We start from the raw sequence: 19,104 nt of genomic DNA, 5'->3' as shown, positions 1-19,104 counted from the left end.
TCTTGTACACGCAAGTACACAAGTCTCAAGATAGAGGGATTTAACGTGTCTGAAATTAGTCATAATATGAGCCATGAGGAAGAAACCAGAAGTCTCAGAAAAGGAACCATACAAAAATTCTCTTGGAGGACAACTCCAGGGAGCATGTAGCCTGTCTTGGGGGAAAGCAGAGAGCTCAGGGTGTTGAGATTCGAAATCCCCATTTTGTGTAAGAGACGGCACTCTCTGTGATGCCCAGGCAAAGGCCCTGACTGCTCCCGGCCACAGCATCTTCCTCCCTCAAAGAGAATGGGTAGAAAACCTGACCGCAGGGTTGCTGTGAAGACAGAGTAAGTTACTGCTCACAGACTAATAAATACCAAGCTAATACTATGATTATTAGAAAGAGGACTATTTGGCTTCATGAAACCAGGAACACGAAAATCAATTTTTAGCAAAATTTGACCTGTAACATTAAAATACCTTGAGCACTATTGTGTGCCAGCCCTGGCTGTAGTGATGACCTCTGCTATTCCTCACTCCAATCCTGAGTTTGGCACTCGGATCAGCCCTGTTCTGCAGATGCAAAAACTGAGGCCCAGGGTCACATGGTTAAGAAGAGGTGGAGCTGGCATTCAAGAGTAGGCTGCTTGACCCAGAATCCAGGCTCTTACCATTCCCCAACCACCCCTCTGTCCATCCACGGTGCTGTGAGGCCAAAGAAACAGCCCTCAGAAACCACCTGCGTGAAGCTTAGTCAGAGGTGGCTCATGGGTTTGACACAGCAAGGGAAGATCAAAACAGCCCAGCATCTCAAGGCTCTTGGTTTTCCTCTCTACTTCTCCTCTCTACCAAGCTGTCTTTGAGGGTAAAAGTATAGGCTCTTCTACTGTGATTTAGCTTTTTGTGATTCCATTCATTCATTTGCATGCCAGCTATGAGCCAGGCACTGGCTGGGCAGCCAGGGTAACTTTGGAAGCTCAGAAGAGAAGCACAAAATCCCATGCTGAGTGCCATAATCCCATGATCGTAGGGGCAGAGGAGTATGAAGGGTAACCAAGAAAGACTCTCCTGGCCACAGGGTTAAGGGTGAATGAAGGAAGGCTTCCCCTAGCCTGGGGAGATGAGGTGGGTTCTTGGTAGAGAGAGTGGCCCAAAGAAAGCACAAATGCTAGAATGACAGGCAGTTCAGCCTGGCTAGCCCATGGGGAGTGGCTGCGGAGACACAGGGCTGGGAGAGAAAAAGGGCTCCAAGAGAGCCCTGCTGGCCAGGCTAAGCTCTTTGAAATTCATATTCTAGAGACTTAGCCAACTCAGATATTGAGGTATAGTTCTCAAGAAGCACAGAACGCCCCTGGGAAGAGAGAAGGTGACAAAATGATGCTGCCCATTTTCCTCTCTAAACCAGATGAAATTCAGAGAAAGGCTGCTGGGTTTGGGCCGGGGCACATGGCACATTTATGACAACTGAAGGGGAGGAGGCCTAGAGGCACAAGGCTGGATGGCCTCCTGCTCATACCATTCAGGACACGGCCATTTTCTGGACAAACTCTTTCGCAGGTCTTCAGAAACAGGAAACCTGCAGCTTCTGCTGTGATTCTTAACGTGAGCGCCGATAAATATGAAACTTAGTGAAAGGGCTCCTCCCTTTTTCACCAGACTTTTGTGTAGAGTACATTCTCATGTTAGTGACACTCATCCTTACTGTTTTTAGTAATGTAACACCATAGTTATCATAGATGTACCCTTCCTTCTTGTTGCAAAGGTTTTCATCCACCACCATCTCTGGTTTCCTGTGTCCCCCTGTTGGCTTAGTGGGTTTAGGCTTGGAAACTGTAATTTCTATATGGGCTTACAGAAATGCCAGCTCCACAGTCACAAAATCAAATAAGCAAGCAGGCAATGAAAACCCAAGAGTGCAAGGAAAAGCAAGCCCTTGGGTCTCTTTGCATTTGGTCAGGAGCCCAAAAGGTTGAGCAAAGCGTCTGAAAGACAATGTTTAACATTTCACAAAACACCTAAATTATGCCCAAAGGAACTAGTCCCGCCGGGTGTCTAGAGAAGGCCCTGGTCTCCAGAGACAGCAAAGCGTGGCACCTCCGACTCCACCGAGGTGGCCCCAGGCCTTGCAGATACTCAAACACAGTACAGCTGATGGAAATGATGTTTGTTATCACACTTCTGGGTTCACACACACAAAACTGTAATAGATGCCCTGGAAAACACTCCGTAAAGTTCAGCTGTCATCTGTCCTTGCCTCTAACCTGCCTAGGGTAGAAGTGACTCGGCAGGCAGCCGGGAAGCGTGACCTTGCCGCATGATCTCCGGATTCCAGCCGGCTTAGCGGAGCCAACGCTGCAGATTCCCAAGGGCAATTCCAAGGTTCCAAACCCCACCCTGGCCACTTTTCAGTGCTGACCCCAGAGAAGGCTCAGACATGCTTGGATCAACCCCAGGAGGCCCTGGCTCCCTTACAGCTTCACCCCACACTGTCAGCTAAAAACAAAACCAGCACGTTTCATAAGGAATCAAAAATCAACTGTCTCCTAGGAAAATTGTGCCACCTGAAGTAAAGACCTGTAAATCAAAAATAAAATTCAAAGGCCCCCTGAACCATGGGGATGGACTCCCTCCTTGGCCAGGGCACTCTAAAATTTCCCCTGAAAGACTGGTTCAGGCCATGACGGGAAGTGGCGGTCCGTCTGACATGCCTTATCGTAGCCTGTAACATTAACATCAACACAGACCTTAAGTCTGATACGAAGCATTTACAGTCTGTTCTCTCTCAAGCCTGCTGCCTGGAGGCTTCATCCGCATGATACAACCTAGGTCCCCACAGCCCCGTATCGTAACCCAGACATCCCTTTCTATCGATAATAACTTAACCAATTAGAAAAAAATTTAAATTTACCTATAACCTGGAAGTCCCCCTTTGGGCTGTCCCACCTTTCTAGATGGAACCAATGTACATCTTAAATATTGATCACTGTCTTACGTCTCCCTAAAAGTACGAAACCAAGCTGTTCCCGACCCCTTTGGGCACGTGTTCTCCGGGTCTCCTGAGGCTGTGTCACGGGCCATGGTCACTCAGGATAAATCTCTTTAAATGTTTTAGTTTGACTCTTTTCGTGGACACACCTCTCTGATTTAAACTGGAGTCTGGAAGATTCCCGCAGTCCCCCGACGCAGCTGAAGCCACAGGGGCGCAGACTCCACACACCCGCGGGCAGTTCCCCTGCGGACGCCACACCAGCATTTGCGCGCCATTTCCATTCCCGGGGTCTCCCAGTCACCGCTCAAGCCTGAATGGAGCGCAGGCCGCCCCGGGTGGCAACACCTCCACCCTCAGGTCCACACTGGCGACCCTTCCTACTGCCAGCGCTCTCAGGCTTCCTGGACCGGTGTTCCTGGACCTGGGGAGGAGAACACCAGCACGCGCGGGGCGCCGGGATTTGCATGGCCCGGGTGATCCCCTATGCATAGGGCCGCCCCTGTCCCAGGGAGGCTGCGACCCCCGCTCGGGGCTGCAGCTGCCTCCTCGCGCTTGGCAACAGCGCGGGGCGCCCGCAGCCAATCGCGCCGCTCCCCGCGCCGCCGCGCCGCCGCGGAGGTTACTAGCGAGCGTTGACCGGTAGTAACCCCGGCGCGGGCGGTGGCGGCGGATGGGCGGGCGCTGCACACGCGCGGCAGCGCGCACCCGCCCCGCCCGCACCTGCGCGCGCGAGGGGCTCCGGCAGCGCTGTTTTCTCCCGGGCGTTGAGCTCGGGCAAAGGCGCTAACGTCACCCTGCGTCCACAGGCCTGCAGAGTCAGCACCTGCACCAGCCAGAGAAAGGACGGGCTTTTTTACTCAGTATGGAGAGCCTGCGTTAGAGCTGACACTTAGTGGGCAGAGCCCGGCCTTCCGGGAGCCTGCACATCACCACGGGCCAGGATGAATCCCGCCCTGGGAGGGAACGTCTGGGTGGAGGCCAGGTGGCCTGATAACCCCAGGGCCAGGGTGGGCAGAGGTGTCCAGTGCAGCCCCAGCCAGGTGCGGGGAGCTCCAGACAAAGGACAGAGGCCAAAGATGCCCCCATACCTGCATCCATGAAAGAATTCCCGGAACACGTGCCCCAGGAGGAGGAGAGGCCTTTTGTAGCTCCTCATTGTCAGCAGGGTTTGGGGTTTATGTCTTGGGTAAGGAAAACTCAACCCAGCTTATTTTATTATCTGGGTCTGAGCGATTGCGAAGAGATGAGTTCTCAGTGGCGCTTATAGAGGCAGGGAGTTGGGACTCCAGGTGTTAAGTCCGGTCCTGGACCTGCCCCCTACCTGCCAGCGGTCCTGGGCAGGCCCTCGTTCCCCCTCCACCCTCCTTCCCTTCTGGAGAAGATGCCCATACTGATGTGTGTCCCATGCTGCTCCCCAAAGGCTTAATGAGGCAAAGCGCCAAATAAAGCAAACACGATTTGCTCAGTAAACACCAGTTATTTTTAATTAAAACAACAACAACAAAAAACACTTCTCCCAAAACAGTGGGAGGAGAGAAATAACAACTGAGAAATCCCATAAAAACTCCTGCCAAAAGGTTCACTTTCAAGATAGGCAGTTGAGATATCAGAGAGGGGGACTTTTTTGGTTGGAAGGCACCAAGTTGCCTTATAACAGTAAAAGAAACAGAAAGAACGTGACTCAGGTTCTGCCCTTCCAGCGGGTTCCACCCTTATCAGTTTACAGACAGCAAGAACCTTCCAGCAGGGGCGCCTGCCCACTGACCTGCACCCTGCGGATGCCGCTGTGATGCCCACCTCCCAAAGCAGGACTCTGACCTCATTTCCTGCAAGGGCCATGTGCTTCTTATTTCCTCCTCTCGAGGTAGCTCTGGATTGTAATGTATTTGGTTATTGTTCTGTACTTGGCTGGGCTTTTCCCCTTGATTTGTGAGCTTATTTCAAGACCAAGATTAACTTGGTCTACGGAGTTTCAAAAAACAGAACCTGGATCCACAAATGAACATTGCTGAAATACAGATTGCAGCTCAACAGACAGAAGCATTTTCTAAGAATGAGAGTTGTGCAAACATAGCCCGGCTGCCTGGGAGGTGTCAGTTCCTGGTTGCTGGAAGTGCTCAGACAGAAGCTGGCTGTCCCTTGTCAGGAATGGTGCAAGAAGGCTCCCTCCACGGGGCAGGAGGGCGGGCTACGGCAGCACGACTCCTTTTGGCTCCAAGATTTGGACTCTAAATATAGGTCTCAGCTGGATGTAATCACAGCCCTGAAGTCACCCTGGTGTGTCTTACTTTTGACACCAAATGCCATTTACCCCACAGAGCATGGAGGTGACAAACAGCACACAGCTGACAAAGTGGGAAGTGAAACTCTTGGCTGCAGGTCAGACTGGATCCCTGCAGGCCCGCCTGCCACCACTCATGACTGAAAACCCATCTTTTTGCCTTTTTTCACAATGTGAGCAAAAACAGTCGGCACTGGGTACATTTTATTTGAGAGTAAGTTTCCTATGCAGGTGTTGGAACTTCATCAACTGAGTTTGATGAATGCACCTCCATGACAAATCCCTAGTTTTACGGTTTAGTCCTTCAAGATATATTTAATCTGACTCACATGGTTTTCTTTGTTCATAGCTAATCTGTTGATTCTAGAACTGAACTCAGAAAGAGCAGGTGTATGGTTACTAAACATTTTTTTTTCCTGCCAATTTATAAACAAAAGAAACGGTGTCATGTTCAGCAAAATGTCACCTTTGGTGATTTCTTGGACTGGTGGATTAGGTTCTGGTTTATAGGGAGGGCCTCCATTTGAGAATGTGAACTTTTCAAGATACAAGCCTATTCAAGGCAGTGGAGGAAGGCAGGGGGGCACCCACCATGCAGGTGAAAACGATTGTGGTAAGAACATCCTCCAGCAGTTTAACAGTGACACCAACCCCCACGGAGCAGAGCACAGTCCTACAGAGTTGCACTGAAGGGGCCAGATGGTTCAAGAACAGGAGCACTCTCTGGGAAAATGACAAAGTATTAACATGTCCAAATAAAGAACCTGCCAATCTGAGGGTGGCAAAGAGAAAAGCAGACCCCAAGGCCAATGTTGGCAGAGCCATCTGAGCCTTGTCCAGGGAGGCTGCCACCGCTAACAACGCCACACTTAGGAGTCACACACCCAGATCCCAGGCCCAAGCTGGTGAGGGTTTGGTTTCCCTTGCAACGTGCTCACAGGGAGAGAATGTGCTGGCTGGAGGGGAGCATCTAGACCCCTTGGATATGAAGCCTGTCCAAGAAAGTAGCAAACCCCTTTGGTCTTGCACATGGCGGCTAAACATTCATCTCTCATGAATCTGCTGTGAGAGTTGGTCCATTCTCAAAATTTTTTCAAAGCCTCTTTGGGGCCCTGTAAGGCAGAGGGGTCAGAACGGTGCCAGAAGACCTCATCACCAAAGGAGTGCTACCCCTCAGGGCCTGAGTGGTAGCCCACCCACCTGGGGGCCACTGAGAGCCTAGGAACTGGCCCCAGCAGGGAAGAGAAGGGTTCTCCAGTCCTCTGAATTCTCCAAGGCAGACTCTTTGTCAATGCCCCAGCCTCAAGCAAGCCATCCCTGCAAGTGGCCTGGGGCCACGACACTGCACCAGGGGTCAGCTGTCACCTCCATTAAAGGCAAAGGACTAAAAGAAATGTCCTGTGGGCCCACAAGAAAGCCCACTTTAGCATAACAGCCTCAAAGAAGCACAAAAGTAACTCACTTATGCTAGGGAACTATCCATCCCCCTTCAGCCTGAGCATCTGCCCCTCTCAAAACCCCTAGCGACAGGATCTCCACACTCTGCCTTTAACCGGGCTGCCTCCCCTCCCTGTTCTAGCAGGTTGGATCAAGTCACCAGCACTTGGTTGGAATCCAGTCTTCCCTTAATGGAATTCCTGAAAGGATTTATTCATGGTGCCTTCCATGCACTTTGGCCTGTCATTACAGGCCTTGTGAAATGGCTATAGAAATTAAGAGAAAGCAACCCCGAATTTGAGAAAGGTGTCCAAATGCATTTTTATAGCGTAGAAGCAAACCAGTACAGATAATCTGACTTGGCGCTGCCCGGAATATTTAACCCCTTCCTGGTTTTTGGCAAGGATGAGGCTGGAGGGTTGGGTTTCAAAGCAGGAGGCGACGTTGCATTCCATCAGAGAGTCACCATGTGGAGGCCACGGCCTGACTGCAGATAGGAAAGAAAACGCTCTAAAGCCCCAGATATGACTACATTTGTTCTCAACCTGAACTTCGCCTCAAGGTAATCTTGGGAGGTGAATTTGATTTCTGAGAATCACTTCACCTGTTGGAGAGAAAGCACGCCATGCACATCAGCCTCCCCTTTCTGGTGAGGAGAGGGAAGCTGGAGCCTCTCCAGAGGGACAGGAAATCCCTATAAATGGCCAATGGCCGCTGACATCCAAGCAGGCCAATTAAAAGGAAAATACATCAGTTTACAGCCAAGGCAACCCCAAACCATTTCATAATATGGGGCTAGGCACAGCTGTGCCTTGGTGGTCCAGTCTTGTGCCCACGTCAGAGCTAAGCACTTGCTACACTCCTTTTTGGCCTGAAATCCCACAGACCTGGTTCTGAGTTCCTTCCTCCTCACTCCTATGACCTTGGTCACGTCTCTGAGCCTCATGTCACAGGTTTCCACAGGAAGAATGTGCAGATCCTTCCTGAATCGGTCCCATGAGCCAAATGGATTGAAGAACAGCTATCATTCAGTCAACTACGCGTGGGAACCGCCGGGATCCCCTGGGGGATGGGCAGTGTACGAGTACCCAAGCATTCCGTTTGATCACTGTGGCCAATCACACCCTAATAAAATGAGACCCTTGCGTGAATGGGCTCTGAAAGCAGCTTACGATAAAATCTGCTCATCCCCATCATCTTTACCTAAGAAGAATTTTATTCTGTGAATTTACTCTTAACCACATTCCTAAATGTTCTTAACATAGTGTCTACTCTGTAGGAAGCAAAGGCTGCTTTCAAAAGAGTCACACCTAAGGGTGAGGAGGAACAAATAAACCAGATCACTCTGATCTGTCCCCAGCGCAGTTTGTGTGACAGCACCAAAGCTGATATTGTTCCGAGCCATTTGTCCCATCAACACAAGCTGCATGAGTGAATTCCTTGAGGGAAAGTAATTACTGCATCCGAGGCCGGGGAAATTATCCTTGGGGTGTACTCCTCTCTCCTGAGAATAGTTCCTCTCACAATTATGTTCTCTGCTAGGAATCTATTATATGATCTAGTTTTCCCTCCAAAGACATCATTAGTCATATGGTGAAAATGTAACTACAATTGAAAATACAAGATGTTTTGTTAAAATGCCATATTCAACACTTAGTAACTGTCAAGCTCAAAAGTTTTACAGAATCAGTGCCTGGCATCTCTTCTTAAAAATACCGCTACTGTTTCCCGCATCGCCTTTCTTGTAAGGATTGTGAAGTTCTCCTTCTTTAAAATAATTACGTAGGACTTCATAAAGTTATTCTGGTGACAATGCTCAGCTTTGCTAGGGCGTTGTATGTTGAGTTTGTATCGCAGCACCATGTTTTGGGGGAAATCGTGTGAGAAAAAGTCTTTCCTGGAAACAACCGGAGTGGTCCAGTGTCTTTGTAATGGGAAGGAACTTGGAGTCAGAATAGCTGGGTCCTAGCCCTGGCTCTGCCTTTGAGTGAATCAGCTCTGTGCCTGAGTTCCTGTTTCCTTTGCCCTACTGTGAAGCATGGAACCAGGCACTTTCTTTCTTTCTTTTGTTTTTGTGTGTGTGTGTGTGTTTTTTTTTTTTTTTTTTTTTTTTTTTTTGGAGACAGCGTCTCACACTGTCACCTGGGCTGGAGTACAATGGTACGATACCGGCTCACTGCAACCTCTGCCTCCTGGATTCAAGCAATTATCCTGCCTCAGCCTCCCGAGTAGCTGGGATTACAGGCACTCGCCACCACGCTTGGCTATTTTTTTTGTATTTCTACTAGAGACAGGGTTTCACTATGTTGACCAGGCTGGTCTCGAACTCCTGACCTCGTGATCCACCCGCCTCAGCCTCCCAAAGTGCTGGGATTACAGGCGTGAGCCACCGCGCCCGGCCAGAACCAGGCACTTTCAAAACTGCTTCACTTCTTACCTTCGGAGACACCTCCCCAGCAATGCCAGGACATCCAGCCTCAGCGTGATCATTACAATTAGCTCAATGCATCAAACTGAATTTTTAAAAGTTGAAAACAATGGACTTGATACAGACAGCAAAATGAATACACTGAGAGCAGTCAGAGAAGTAGCCCCTGACCCAACGTCACACTTGGAGTCGCACAGAGATGATGCCAAATACAAACTCCGCCACTGGGAGAAGAGAGACATGCAGAGCGAGGCTGGGCTCTGACTTCTCGGCCTAACCTAATCGTGGCTGGGGACTGAGACCACCGCCAGCAATTGGAGGGACAAAAGCAGGAGCAGGAGGAACCCATGCATGGGAGGGGCAAAAGAGGCCAACTTGGAGGACCAGCAGGCGCCAAGGCGGACCAGGAGGGTGGTGACCCGTGTGGGTGAGGTCCAGTGGGATGCAGCTCCTACTGCAGCCCCAACACAAGATCCGCATTTAATGCACACTGTTATTGATTGTCCTGGCTTTTAGTTGGGGAAATATGGTACCCAAGTTTGGAGCCAACTGGACGCAGCACCCAAGAACAGGCTGGTGTTGGGAGAACAGTGGGCACAGAGAGGGCTTCTGCAGCTAGCACCCTTTGGCAGGAAAAACTCTTCAGCAGTGGCAACCGAACCACCAACAGCAGGAAATCCTGTGGGCACCAGAGCCTCCAGAAGAGCTCTGCTTCCCTGCTAGCTACATGGACCCTGGCACCCCATAAGGCCCTGTGCTAGACAAGGCATGGCCACCGTGTCGGAGTGCACAGAGCTAGAAATTGCTGCCCTCATCCCAGCCCTGCCCCTCTCGAGCTCAGGAGCATGGGCAAGTCCCTTAACCACCTTTGCCTCAGTTTCCTTTCTATTCTGTGTGCTGGAGTGATAAACCATCTAGACTCTGAATTGTAGGCACCAGGAACAAAGGAAAGGATGGGGCACGCAGGGGAGGAGGAGCAGGGAGAGGGAAGACAGACGCAGGTGCTGCTGTGGCTGGGGAGGGCAGTGGGTAGGAAGCCAGACAGCAAAACTACCCTTGGCCCCTGCAGAAACCAGCAGCTGGAACACACCAGACACATCCTGTCTGTCAACCCCTCTGGCTCCACCCATTTCTGACTCATGGGCAGGTCCCTCGGGGGCCCATTTCGGGCTCTTCCCCTGCCTGAGCACACAAGGTTACTGTAGGGCAAATTTCTATCTGGTGGCCGCCCCACCCTGGATGCGCTCCTAAGAATGGACAGTTGGGGCTCCTCCCTCACTACGAGCCATTACCAGCTGGCTAACTGTGATGATTCATGTGATCAGTTTAAACACTTAGAGAATATAGGGGTGACAAGTCACATACTGGGTGATGTGGTTTGGCTCTGTGTCCCCACCCAAATCTCATCTTGAATTGTAATCCCCACGTGTCAAGGGAGGGACTGGGCGAGAGGTGATTGGATCCTGGGGGCAGTTCCCCCATGCTGTTCTCATGATAGTGAGGGAGTTCTCATGAGATCTAATGTTCTAAATGTGTGTGGGTTCTTTTGCGTGCTCTCTCTCTCTCTCCCCCAACCCCATGCCACCATGTAAGACATGCCTTGCTTCCCCTTCAACTTCTGCCATGATTGTAAGTTTCCTGAGCCCTCCCCAACCATGCCAAACTGTGAGCCAATTAAACCTCTTTCCTTTAAAAATGACCCAGTCTCAGGTAGTTCTTTATAGCAGTGTGAAAATGGACAAACACACTGGGTAGGGGAGCGATACTCTTTGCTTGCAAACACTGGCTACACCTGTGTGCCAGGCTTATGCCAAGACATTTCAAACCCAGATGCCACCAGGTTTCAGATGTCTTCATTTCTGCATTACAACCCATCTTCATTTTACAAGACACCTTTCCCAGCATTTTCTACCGTCATGACAACATTTCCAAGGCCACACATAACGGACAGGAATTGCTCTATGTTGCTCACTGCTTTGCCATAATTTGTCTATATAGACAAACGATGCCAAAACATGACGCAGTGTCCTGGTTTCTTGATACATTTTTCTATAAAATATTTCTTTAAGTTGAGAAGGAGAATTCTAGAACCCTATGTTGAAATTTCAACATGATCAAAGGAGTGGGCCCACATCTGAGCCTGCCACAGAGCTGCTTTCTTAACAGAACAGGGTGGTATGCTCTGAAAATGCAAGTATCGCATCACAGTGCTATACTGTTGTCTGTTGAGAAGGTATTGAATCTGTTTCTGCTTGTGCAAACACAGACATACAGTTACCCAGCCACCAACTGGGCTTGCAGGTCCCAGGGACCAGTCTGTCAAAGCTCTAAAATTGTGATTACAATGAAGATGGGACTGCCCATGCTAAGGGTCTCAAAGACTTAGCTTCAAGAGGGTAGAAAAACAAAAAGAAGATAATAGGGAAAAGAAGAAAGACAACTGAAAATTTAAAACGTGAGTCTTGATTGGTCTTCTTCAAAATGAAAGAAGGGCTGAATCCAGTTTTAAGTTCAAAGTCCTAAAATATTAGCATATTCCAGGGGTACCTGAGTCATTTGTATTGTTCCAAAGTCCTCCCAGATTTTCAAATTGCTTTCCATGATTCAGTAGAAACTAGGGACCATGGTTTCTTGATGAAGTCTGACACGTCCTCTGCCTATCAGCTCCCCCAACCCACCTGTCTGATCCACTTAGGAGCAGACAATGAGTGCTTGGAGCAGAAGGAGATGAAGGATAAATTCCACAGGAAGAAACAGATCAGGCTCGAAAAAAACACACCAACCCAGGGCGGCATTAACTCCACAAACTGTGAAACTCTAGAGCTAGGGAAGGTTGCTGAGAAAACTCAAACTACCACTCATCAATTCCCTGTAACATGCAACAAGCTAGTGGCAAACTCCTGCACTGTGTGGCGTTCCAGACACCTCCTGAGCTCTATCCTCTCTGTTTTTTCTATTTTTATGTATACAGCTCTTTTCAACAGTTTAGTTTTCTTTCTAGCCTACCACAACCACCCACAAAAGAATCCTTTCAAGATGGGTCTCTGGAGAGGTCAGTCTAGGTCACTGGCCACTTTTTAACACTTCACGCTTGGGAGGGGGCACCTGTCTCCCATTTTGCTCTGGGCAGTTGAAAAACAGTTCCATCTTGAAAGATGGACATGAACAGCATCCACAAAAGAGGACTCTCTCAGCACATGCCAAAAACAGGCACACTTTGACATCCGTCAATCTTTGTGAAATTCTCCATAATGACATCGCAGAATTTCAGAGCAACCATGAACTTTGAGATCACCAAATCTAACCTGTTCATTTTATAGGAGAGGAAAATTCAGGCAGAAAGCAATAGAATAAATTGACCACAGCAGTGATGGCGTTGGGAAGAGAAGCTCAGCCTCTCAACCTCCAGACCCCGATTTTGCCCAAACAACCTGTTGCCTCCTTCAGAGGCTCCTCCCAGCTTGATACACAAAGCAGCCGCCCTCCCTACCTTTCTTCCTCCACCAGGGTCCTTCAGGAACCGAATAGGAAAGGTCCCTGAATTCAATGTTCACAGCTGCCCTCCGAGGCAAGGAGGAGAAGCGCTGGGCTTCTGTGAGGTTATTATCTACTTTTTTCAGATGTCCATTCAGCAGGTCCGTCTCAGTGGCCTCCATGTTGCTGGACACCACCTCATCCACTGAGACACACACCGACTTGGGCTCCGTCATCTCTGCAGAGTAACTGCTGGCATTCTAGAAAAACCAGAGGAAGCAACAAGACCTGTTATAAGCTGCATCAAGAAAAAGAACATGAAGAGATTCACCATGAGGCTCAGGGTCATTGGTTATTAATAGCAACACTTCTTCCACTGCAGGAGCACCTTTGGCCCCAGGAGAAACGTGCCTACCTACAGTAATTTGTCATCTCCGTCACATTTTCTTCTATTAAAAAATGCTTAAGGTAAAGTGTTACGCTGATCTACAAGTCTTACTTTGGAATCATAAAATCTAATCATAAAACTATAATCCATGAATCATCACTTGCCTCAAAGAAGAAAACACTGGCCACCATAGGCATCGATCTATTTACAGTCCCCTCAATTTAAAAACCTCAATAAAGACACACCAGGTGCCTAAGAAATAAAAAACCGAGAAACTTATATTTACACTGAGCTGTTTTGTGCCTTTCTCACGTAATCTCATAAAAATGTCTCAGGAGCAATGACATCACCTGAGCTGCTGAGTTTTGTGGGGATTGGCCTTTGTATTTTGCATTTAAAATTTCCAAACCACTTACAATTCTACTCTCTTGCTACCTCTTCATAATAGTGCTGAAAAGTTGGAATGGTTAACATTTTTTAATATGTTAGACAAACAAGGAAACTGAGATATAGACAATTTAAGGACCGTGTTCCAGGCCTCACAATCAAGTGAGTAGCAGAAGTTATCCCAGAATTTGAGTCATAAAAAAAAAAAGATAGGTGTTCATTTCACTGCATCATAAGAGTACCTAATCTTTTGTAGCTACCATTGGCTTTTAAAGCTTCCATTGGGAGTCAAACGAACTGTAACCAATTGCCAAGAACCCAGAAGTATCTATGCAAAGAAAGAAATATCCTTTTTCAATGGCCTGGCAACCGTGAGCAAATCAATAAGCTTCAGGTACCTTCAAAACACAGAAGAACCCTGGGGGAGCAAATTGCTGTGCTTTTTCTTGCTGTCTTCCAAATCGAGAGAGAACATCTCACAGTGCCAAAAGCACACACACACCCCTCCCAGGCATCTTCTACCTCTGAAGTCCTTCATGAAATCAAAACTTAGCTCCTGGGCTATAATATTGTGTGGCTAAAACTAAAGGTGCCAAGTGAAACTCTGACAAAGCTGAGCTTGGTCTGCTGGTCCCGGGCATGTGGGGTGTCTTGGATGCCAGCGTAAGTGGGTTCCCCACATTCCCGAACAGAGCTGGGAGGGTTTATGTGTGTCTGACAAGGGATCCGCCCTCCTTAGGGGTCTGGTGTGATGATAAGATGCAGACTCCAAGGGAGCGACCCCGAAGCCTCCTCCCAGCTGGTCCCAATGCCCCTGTGGCAGGGCCTCTTGGTGGAGCTGCTGCGCCATGCCCCTCAGCCTGCCCTCTGGGGTCCCATGCTGCTGCCCCAGGTGTTTAGAGCTCACTTTGATTCCAAAAGAGCCCCCAAAGCACCAAATCTGGGCTTTGGAGGGGGGATGTCAACAAAGCTGTGGGACAAGACAATGCGCTCTAGGCCTGGTTCCGTGTGTCCATTTCCATCCCCACCTTGCCACACAAGTAAAGACACAGAACATGCTGGGTTCTTCCCAATCCTGCTGGCAGACGTGGGCTCTGCCACGTGACCCCCGATGGCTGTGTGTGCAGTTGAGGGTAAGTCCTAGGGGGCTCGAGCAACTTCTCTCCCATTGTGGGTCCTCTCCACCTCCACCCCAGGAGGCCAGCTGCCACACAACATCTGCACCCTCTCCCCAGGCACCCATTGCAGGTGTGGGGCCCGTGCTGAAGCCCAGGGACAGATGCTTCTTTCTTGTGGCTGAAGCCCACACTAATACAGTGTGAATGGCCACCACACCACCCATCTACATTATCATGAGACCCTGACTTTCTCTGCTGGACTCAATATCTGCTCACTCACTCACTGTCTCACTCACTCATTCACTGGACAAACTGAGCACCAGATAAAGCCCTGGGGTCAGCAATTAGCCAGGCAGACATGGCCCCTGACCTGGCAAGCTCAAGTTCAAGATCTGGCCCCAGGCAAGAAAACAGGCAACTCATTACAATAGGTTAAGGCAAGAGCCAGGAGGAAAGCATAAGTGCCTCCAGATTGTTGAGAAGCTCAGCTGTGCTTCTTGATGCTTTGGTTATTTTCCTCTGGGCCATCGCCTTGAGGACTCTTGGTGGGTGCATTTTCCCCATGTGTGCCTATGATCTGCTTCTTTCATTTTGAGGAAGACCAACTAATTACAATAGGTCAAGCCAAGAGCCAGGCGGAGCGCGTACTATGGGTAACTCAGAAGGGATATCTAACGCAACACAGACCCTGAGATGGGGAGACGCAGGATGAAATCTTTCTGCAGAAATAGAATCTTAGCTGAGTTTAGCAAGGTGACATGGAGGGGTGCTGGCTCCTGGTGGCCTCTGCTAGGGAACAGCATAGACAAAGTCCCACCAGCATGAGACAGTGAAGCGTTCAGAGACCTGTAAGAAACGCGGGGGCTGGAGCGTGGATTTGGGCTGGTAGGGTCGGGGCAGGAGAGTAGGGGGCTTTAGAATAAGATGAGACTAGAGGGGCAAACAAGGTCCCCATGGGGAAGGGCTTGCCAACTTGGTTAAGGGTTTTGCATTTTATCTAGAGATCTTTGGGGAGCCCCGAGGGAATAACAGAACCAGAACTGCAGAAGAGTCTCCTGCTGTGAGCCAGGTGGGGTGATGGTGGCCTGGATCCGCTGGTGGTAGTGGGGGTGAAGGAAAGGGGACAGGCCAGGAGGATAAAACTGGGTGACTAAACTGATTTGGGAGTAAGAAAGAGAGAAGCCAGAATCAAGTACTTGCAATGTAAAGTATTAAATAATAATGGCTTTTGCATGCCAGGTAAGTGATTATAAACAATAGTGTTTATTGATCCAGCAATTACCATGTGACTATTAAACTCTAACCTATATAGTTTATGCCTCTTATTACCTCCACAACTCTAACAGGGACAGGGGTGCTGGGAGGTGGGATGACCATCTCCATTTCGGAGGAGGTATCGGAAGCACAGAGACATGGTCTGAATTGCTTAAGATCCCATGATTAGGGCGTGGCCAGGCTGGGGCCCTGCTCTGAGACGCTTCCAGGTCTGAGACCACAAGCCTCTGTAACGGCCCTTGACTATTGCTTAGCCTTCCACGGGTGAGTTGTGGGTGTTTCGGCATCTTTCAACCCTTGTCCATTATAGGAAAATTCACACCAAGGAAATCATACAGCCCCATCCCCAAATAAACCAACAGCAAAGCAATGCATACAGTTGACCAGCTTTCCTCCACAGCGTCTAACAGCCTCACCCAATTAATAAGATCATGAAAACTGCGTGATGCGAGGCAGTGGCCTGTCAGTCTGAAATAGACCAGCTCTCTGGAAACACATCCTCCGATGAGAGCTGCCGGCAATGTAGGTTACAGTGAGTTTCTCCTTAGCCTCCTGAGCTCATTAAAATTAAAACACATGCATCTTCTCTCTTCATTTTTTCCTTTCACTCTTCTGTTTCCCTATCCTACTGAAGCATTGTCTTTGACCTTCCCCCACCCCCGCACCGGGCCACATACGATTTGTGCTGCACAATACATTGTACGTCATAGTAAGTTCATTCATAGATGTGGAATGCCAAAGAGACCCTGTTTGAATTGTTCCTGGCTGCTGTTCATGGGAATATTTTCCTGGGCGCTGAGCAGAGTGGCCTGTGATTGCAGTTTGAATCCTGGGCAGATAGAGATGCCTGTTTAGCTGGGGAGGGTCTGTAGCAGTCAGTAAGCCACCCACGGGCCATGGTGAGCCGCATTCACTCCATTTCCACCAGGAACACAGAGATAGAAACTTTTTCTCCTAGCATTAGGAAGAAGTCAGGAAACAGGAAGAGGAGCCAGTCAGCAGCACAGTTAGCACGCAGCTCTCTGTCTTCTCTCTTTGGTTCACTGCTGCCAGCCTTGGTACCCGCCTAAGCATCCTAAGCACATAAGAGGAAAATGCACTGACCAAGAGCCCTCAAGGCGACTGCCCAGAAGAAAATACCAAAGGCATCATACCCTGAACTGAGCCAGAGACCAGATCACACTTGAGGGGTCACTCGGAATCCCAGAACACCTCCAAATACCACCCTCCCACTGGACGCATTTGCCACCCCTTGTATGCCCACCGAACTCAGGGGCTCCAGCATGTTCCCCCGAGTGCCTGGCTCACCCCCAAGTACCTCCTTTGACTCACAGTTCAGAGGGTCCACACCAGGATGGACCCCAGGGCAGGGAGGTGAAGGAAAAGCAAAGCTTAAGATCCTGGTATCTCTGAAGGGCTCTTTGTTTATGACTTGGCCAGAATTTATTTTATTTTTAATTTATTTTTCTTTTAACCCTACAGCCCCCAGAATTCCCAGGTGGTCTCTCATTCAAGGACTAGCCGGGGCCTAACTCTGCTTAGCTTCTACCATCAGATTATTGCTTTCAGGGTGGGACAGCTGTGCATGAATAGAAATGTTTAAACTTTTTTAAAGTACCAAGTTTTCAGAGAGGAAAATAATTTTCAAAATAAAATAATGTTCTCCAAAACAATGAGCCCAGCCGTTACTGTCTCCACGTGATAACAAGACAGTTGAGCTCCGGGGGCATATTATCAAATGATAATATAACATTTTAAAAAAACTTGGTATTAAAAATCTGTACCTTAAAACATCGGATTCATTATTTTTCCACATGTCCATTATAGGAAAACCCACACCAAGCCACCTTTGCAGCTCTAGAAGGAATTCAAGAGTTAACTAGCATCTAATACAAGATCTATAACTTTCTCTACCTGCAACTAACATCAATAACCTCCTTAATTTTCCATGGTCAACCTCATTTAGAAATCCTAATAGATGAACAAGTGCAAAAGGCAGAATTCCCAAGTGTTGCCCAAAGATTCAACCAGAGAAAAGCAAGTGTCACCGGGAGGGAAACGGCTTTTCCGTTTTGTTCACCGCCTCTTCTACGTAGAAGCCACGCAGGGAAGGCAGGGCAGCCCAGAGAGGGGAGTCAGCCTGCGGGTCTCCCGCTCGGGCTCTCCCCTCCTCCACCCACCGCCTGGCCATGTCTGCGGCCCCATTCTATCGTTTACACAAAATCATTATATAATGAGCTGGCGAGGCTCCGTATGTTCTACAGTAACCTGTTTGGAATCATAGGATGCAGTTGTCACAGCGGAGCATGCGCAGAAACCTGGCCTTTTTTTTTTTTTTTCTCTTGAGCGCAAGGCAAGAGGTAACTATCGGTCAAATCCTGCTGAGCCCTGCTGACTTCAAATACAGGATGCTAAAAATGAAATACAGGGGAGGGGCGGGGTGAGCCCCGGAGCGTGCCATGCACTGTGGGCTTACAGCCTCGGGGAAGTAATATCAGGGTAGTAACTACACAGATACACGGCGTGGAATACGGAAGACTTTCCATTTGTACTTTAGCTACCTATACGATGTTGGTGTGCTGGGCGTAGACATGAAGGGCGCTAGGATAAGGTGAGGTGGGTGGCTGGAGGCCTGATGATTGGTTTGTTGTTTGTTCCTAATGCCAGAAAACCAGAAGGGGAGATTCCTGACCACCCCTGGGAACAGCACTTACAGTAACTGTGTCCAGCAGTGAACTCGCCGACACCCCGCCATCCCTCTCCGGAGCTCGGGGAAGTGAAATGCGCATCCCTGTCCCCACCGCGTCTCTCTCTCCGGCGCGCGCAGAAAGGCGGCCGGCAGGAATCCGGGCTTGCCCCTCGCGGGTCTCCCCGGGCCTTCGCCGCCGCCTCCCCGAGTGGGTCCGGGAGAGGGTGTCCCCGGGAGTGCAGTCGCAGGCTCCGGCTCTCTGGGGGCAGCTTCCTCTTTTGTTCCCCCAGACCTTGCCTGGCGTTCCTGGGGATGGCGCGAGAAGTCCCCGGTCCCCAAGCCCACAGCCGCACGCGCGGGGCTCCCCTTCTTCAAGTCCCCTCTTCCCTCCGGCCCAAGCTGCGGCCCCTCCCCAATCCCCAGTGCGCTCCGGGTCCCCAGCTCCCCACGCCCCCCGCCCAGAAGCCATCAGGTCAAGGCCATCGGTCCAACTTGTAGGGCAACTCGCTGCCCCCGCCCCACTCCCGGCCCCTCCACCTAGTCCGTGCTCTCTGCCGGTGCAAGGGGCATCCCGAGGCTCCAGGTGGCCCGGGCGGAGGGGCAGGGGCAGCGATCGGAGCCGGGCGCCACTCTAGGGTGCCCTGGGTCAGCGCCCA

At 49.8% G+C, this 19,104-nt stretch overlaps 1 protein-coding gene across 4 annotated transcripts in view; it reads right to left on the bottom strand.

The window, feature by feature from the left end:
• The window catches only part of ABCG1 (ATP binding cassette subfamily G member 1), a 78,157-nt gene that overhangs the window by 58,777 nt on the left and 276 nt on the right, over positions 1-19,104 (bottom strand). For 3 of the 4 annotated variants that reach the window (XM_003823889.7, XM_003823888.5, XM_063601286.1), the window contains exon 2: positions 12,608-12,851. In XM_003823889.7, the coding sequence (XP_003823937.4) occupies positions 12,608-12,851 (244 nt within the window). Of the gene's footprint in view, positions 1-12,607; positions 12,852-18,473; positions 18,755-19,104 lie in introns of all 4 variants that reach the window. The other variant, XM_063601285.1, reaches the window with a different exon arrangement.

Source organism: Pan paniscus, chromosome 22 (genome assembly GCF_029289425.2).
Source record: "Pan paniscus chromosome 22, NHGRI_mPanPan1-v2.0_pri, whole genome shotgun sequence".
Classification (NCBI taxonomy): domain Eukaryota; kingdom Metazoa; phylum Chordata; class Mammalia; order Primates; family Hominidae; genus Pan; species Pan paniscus.
The sequence above is the reverse complement of the archived record's forward strand: the minus strand, read 5'-3'. Positions and strand labels throughout refer to the sequence as shown.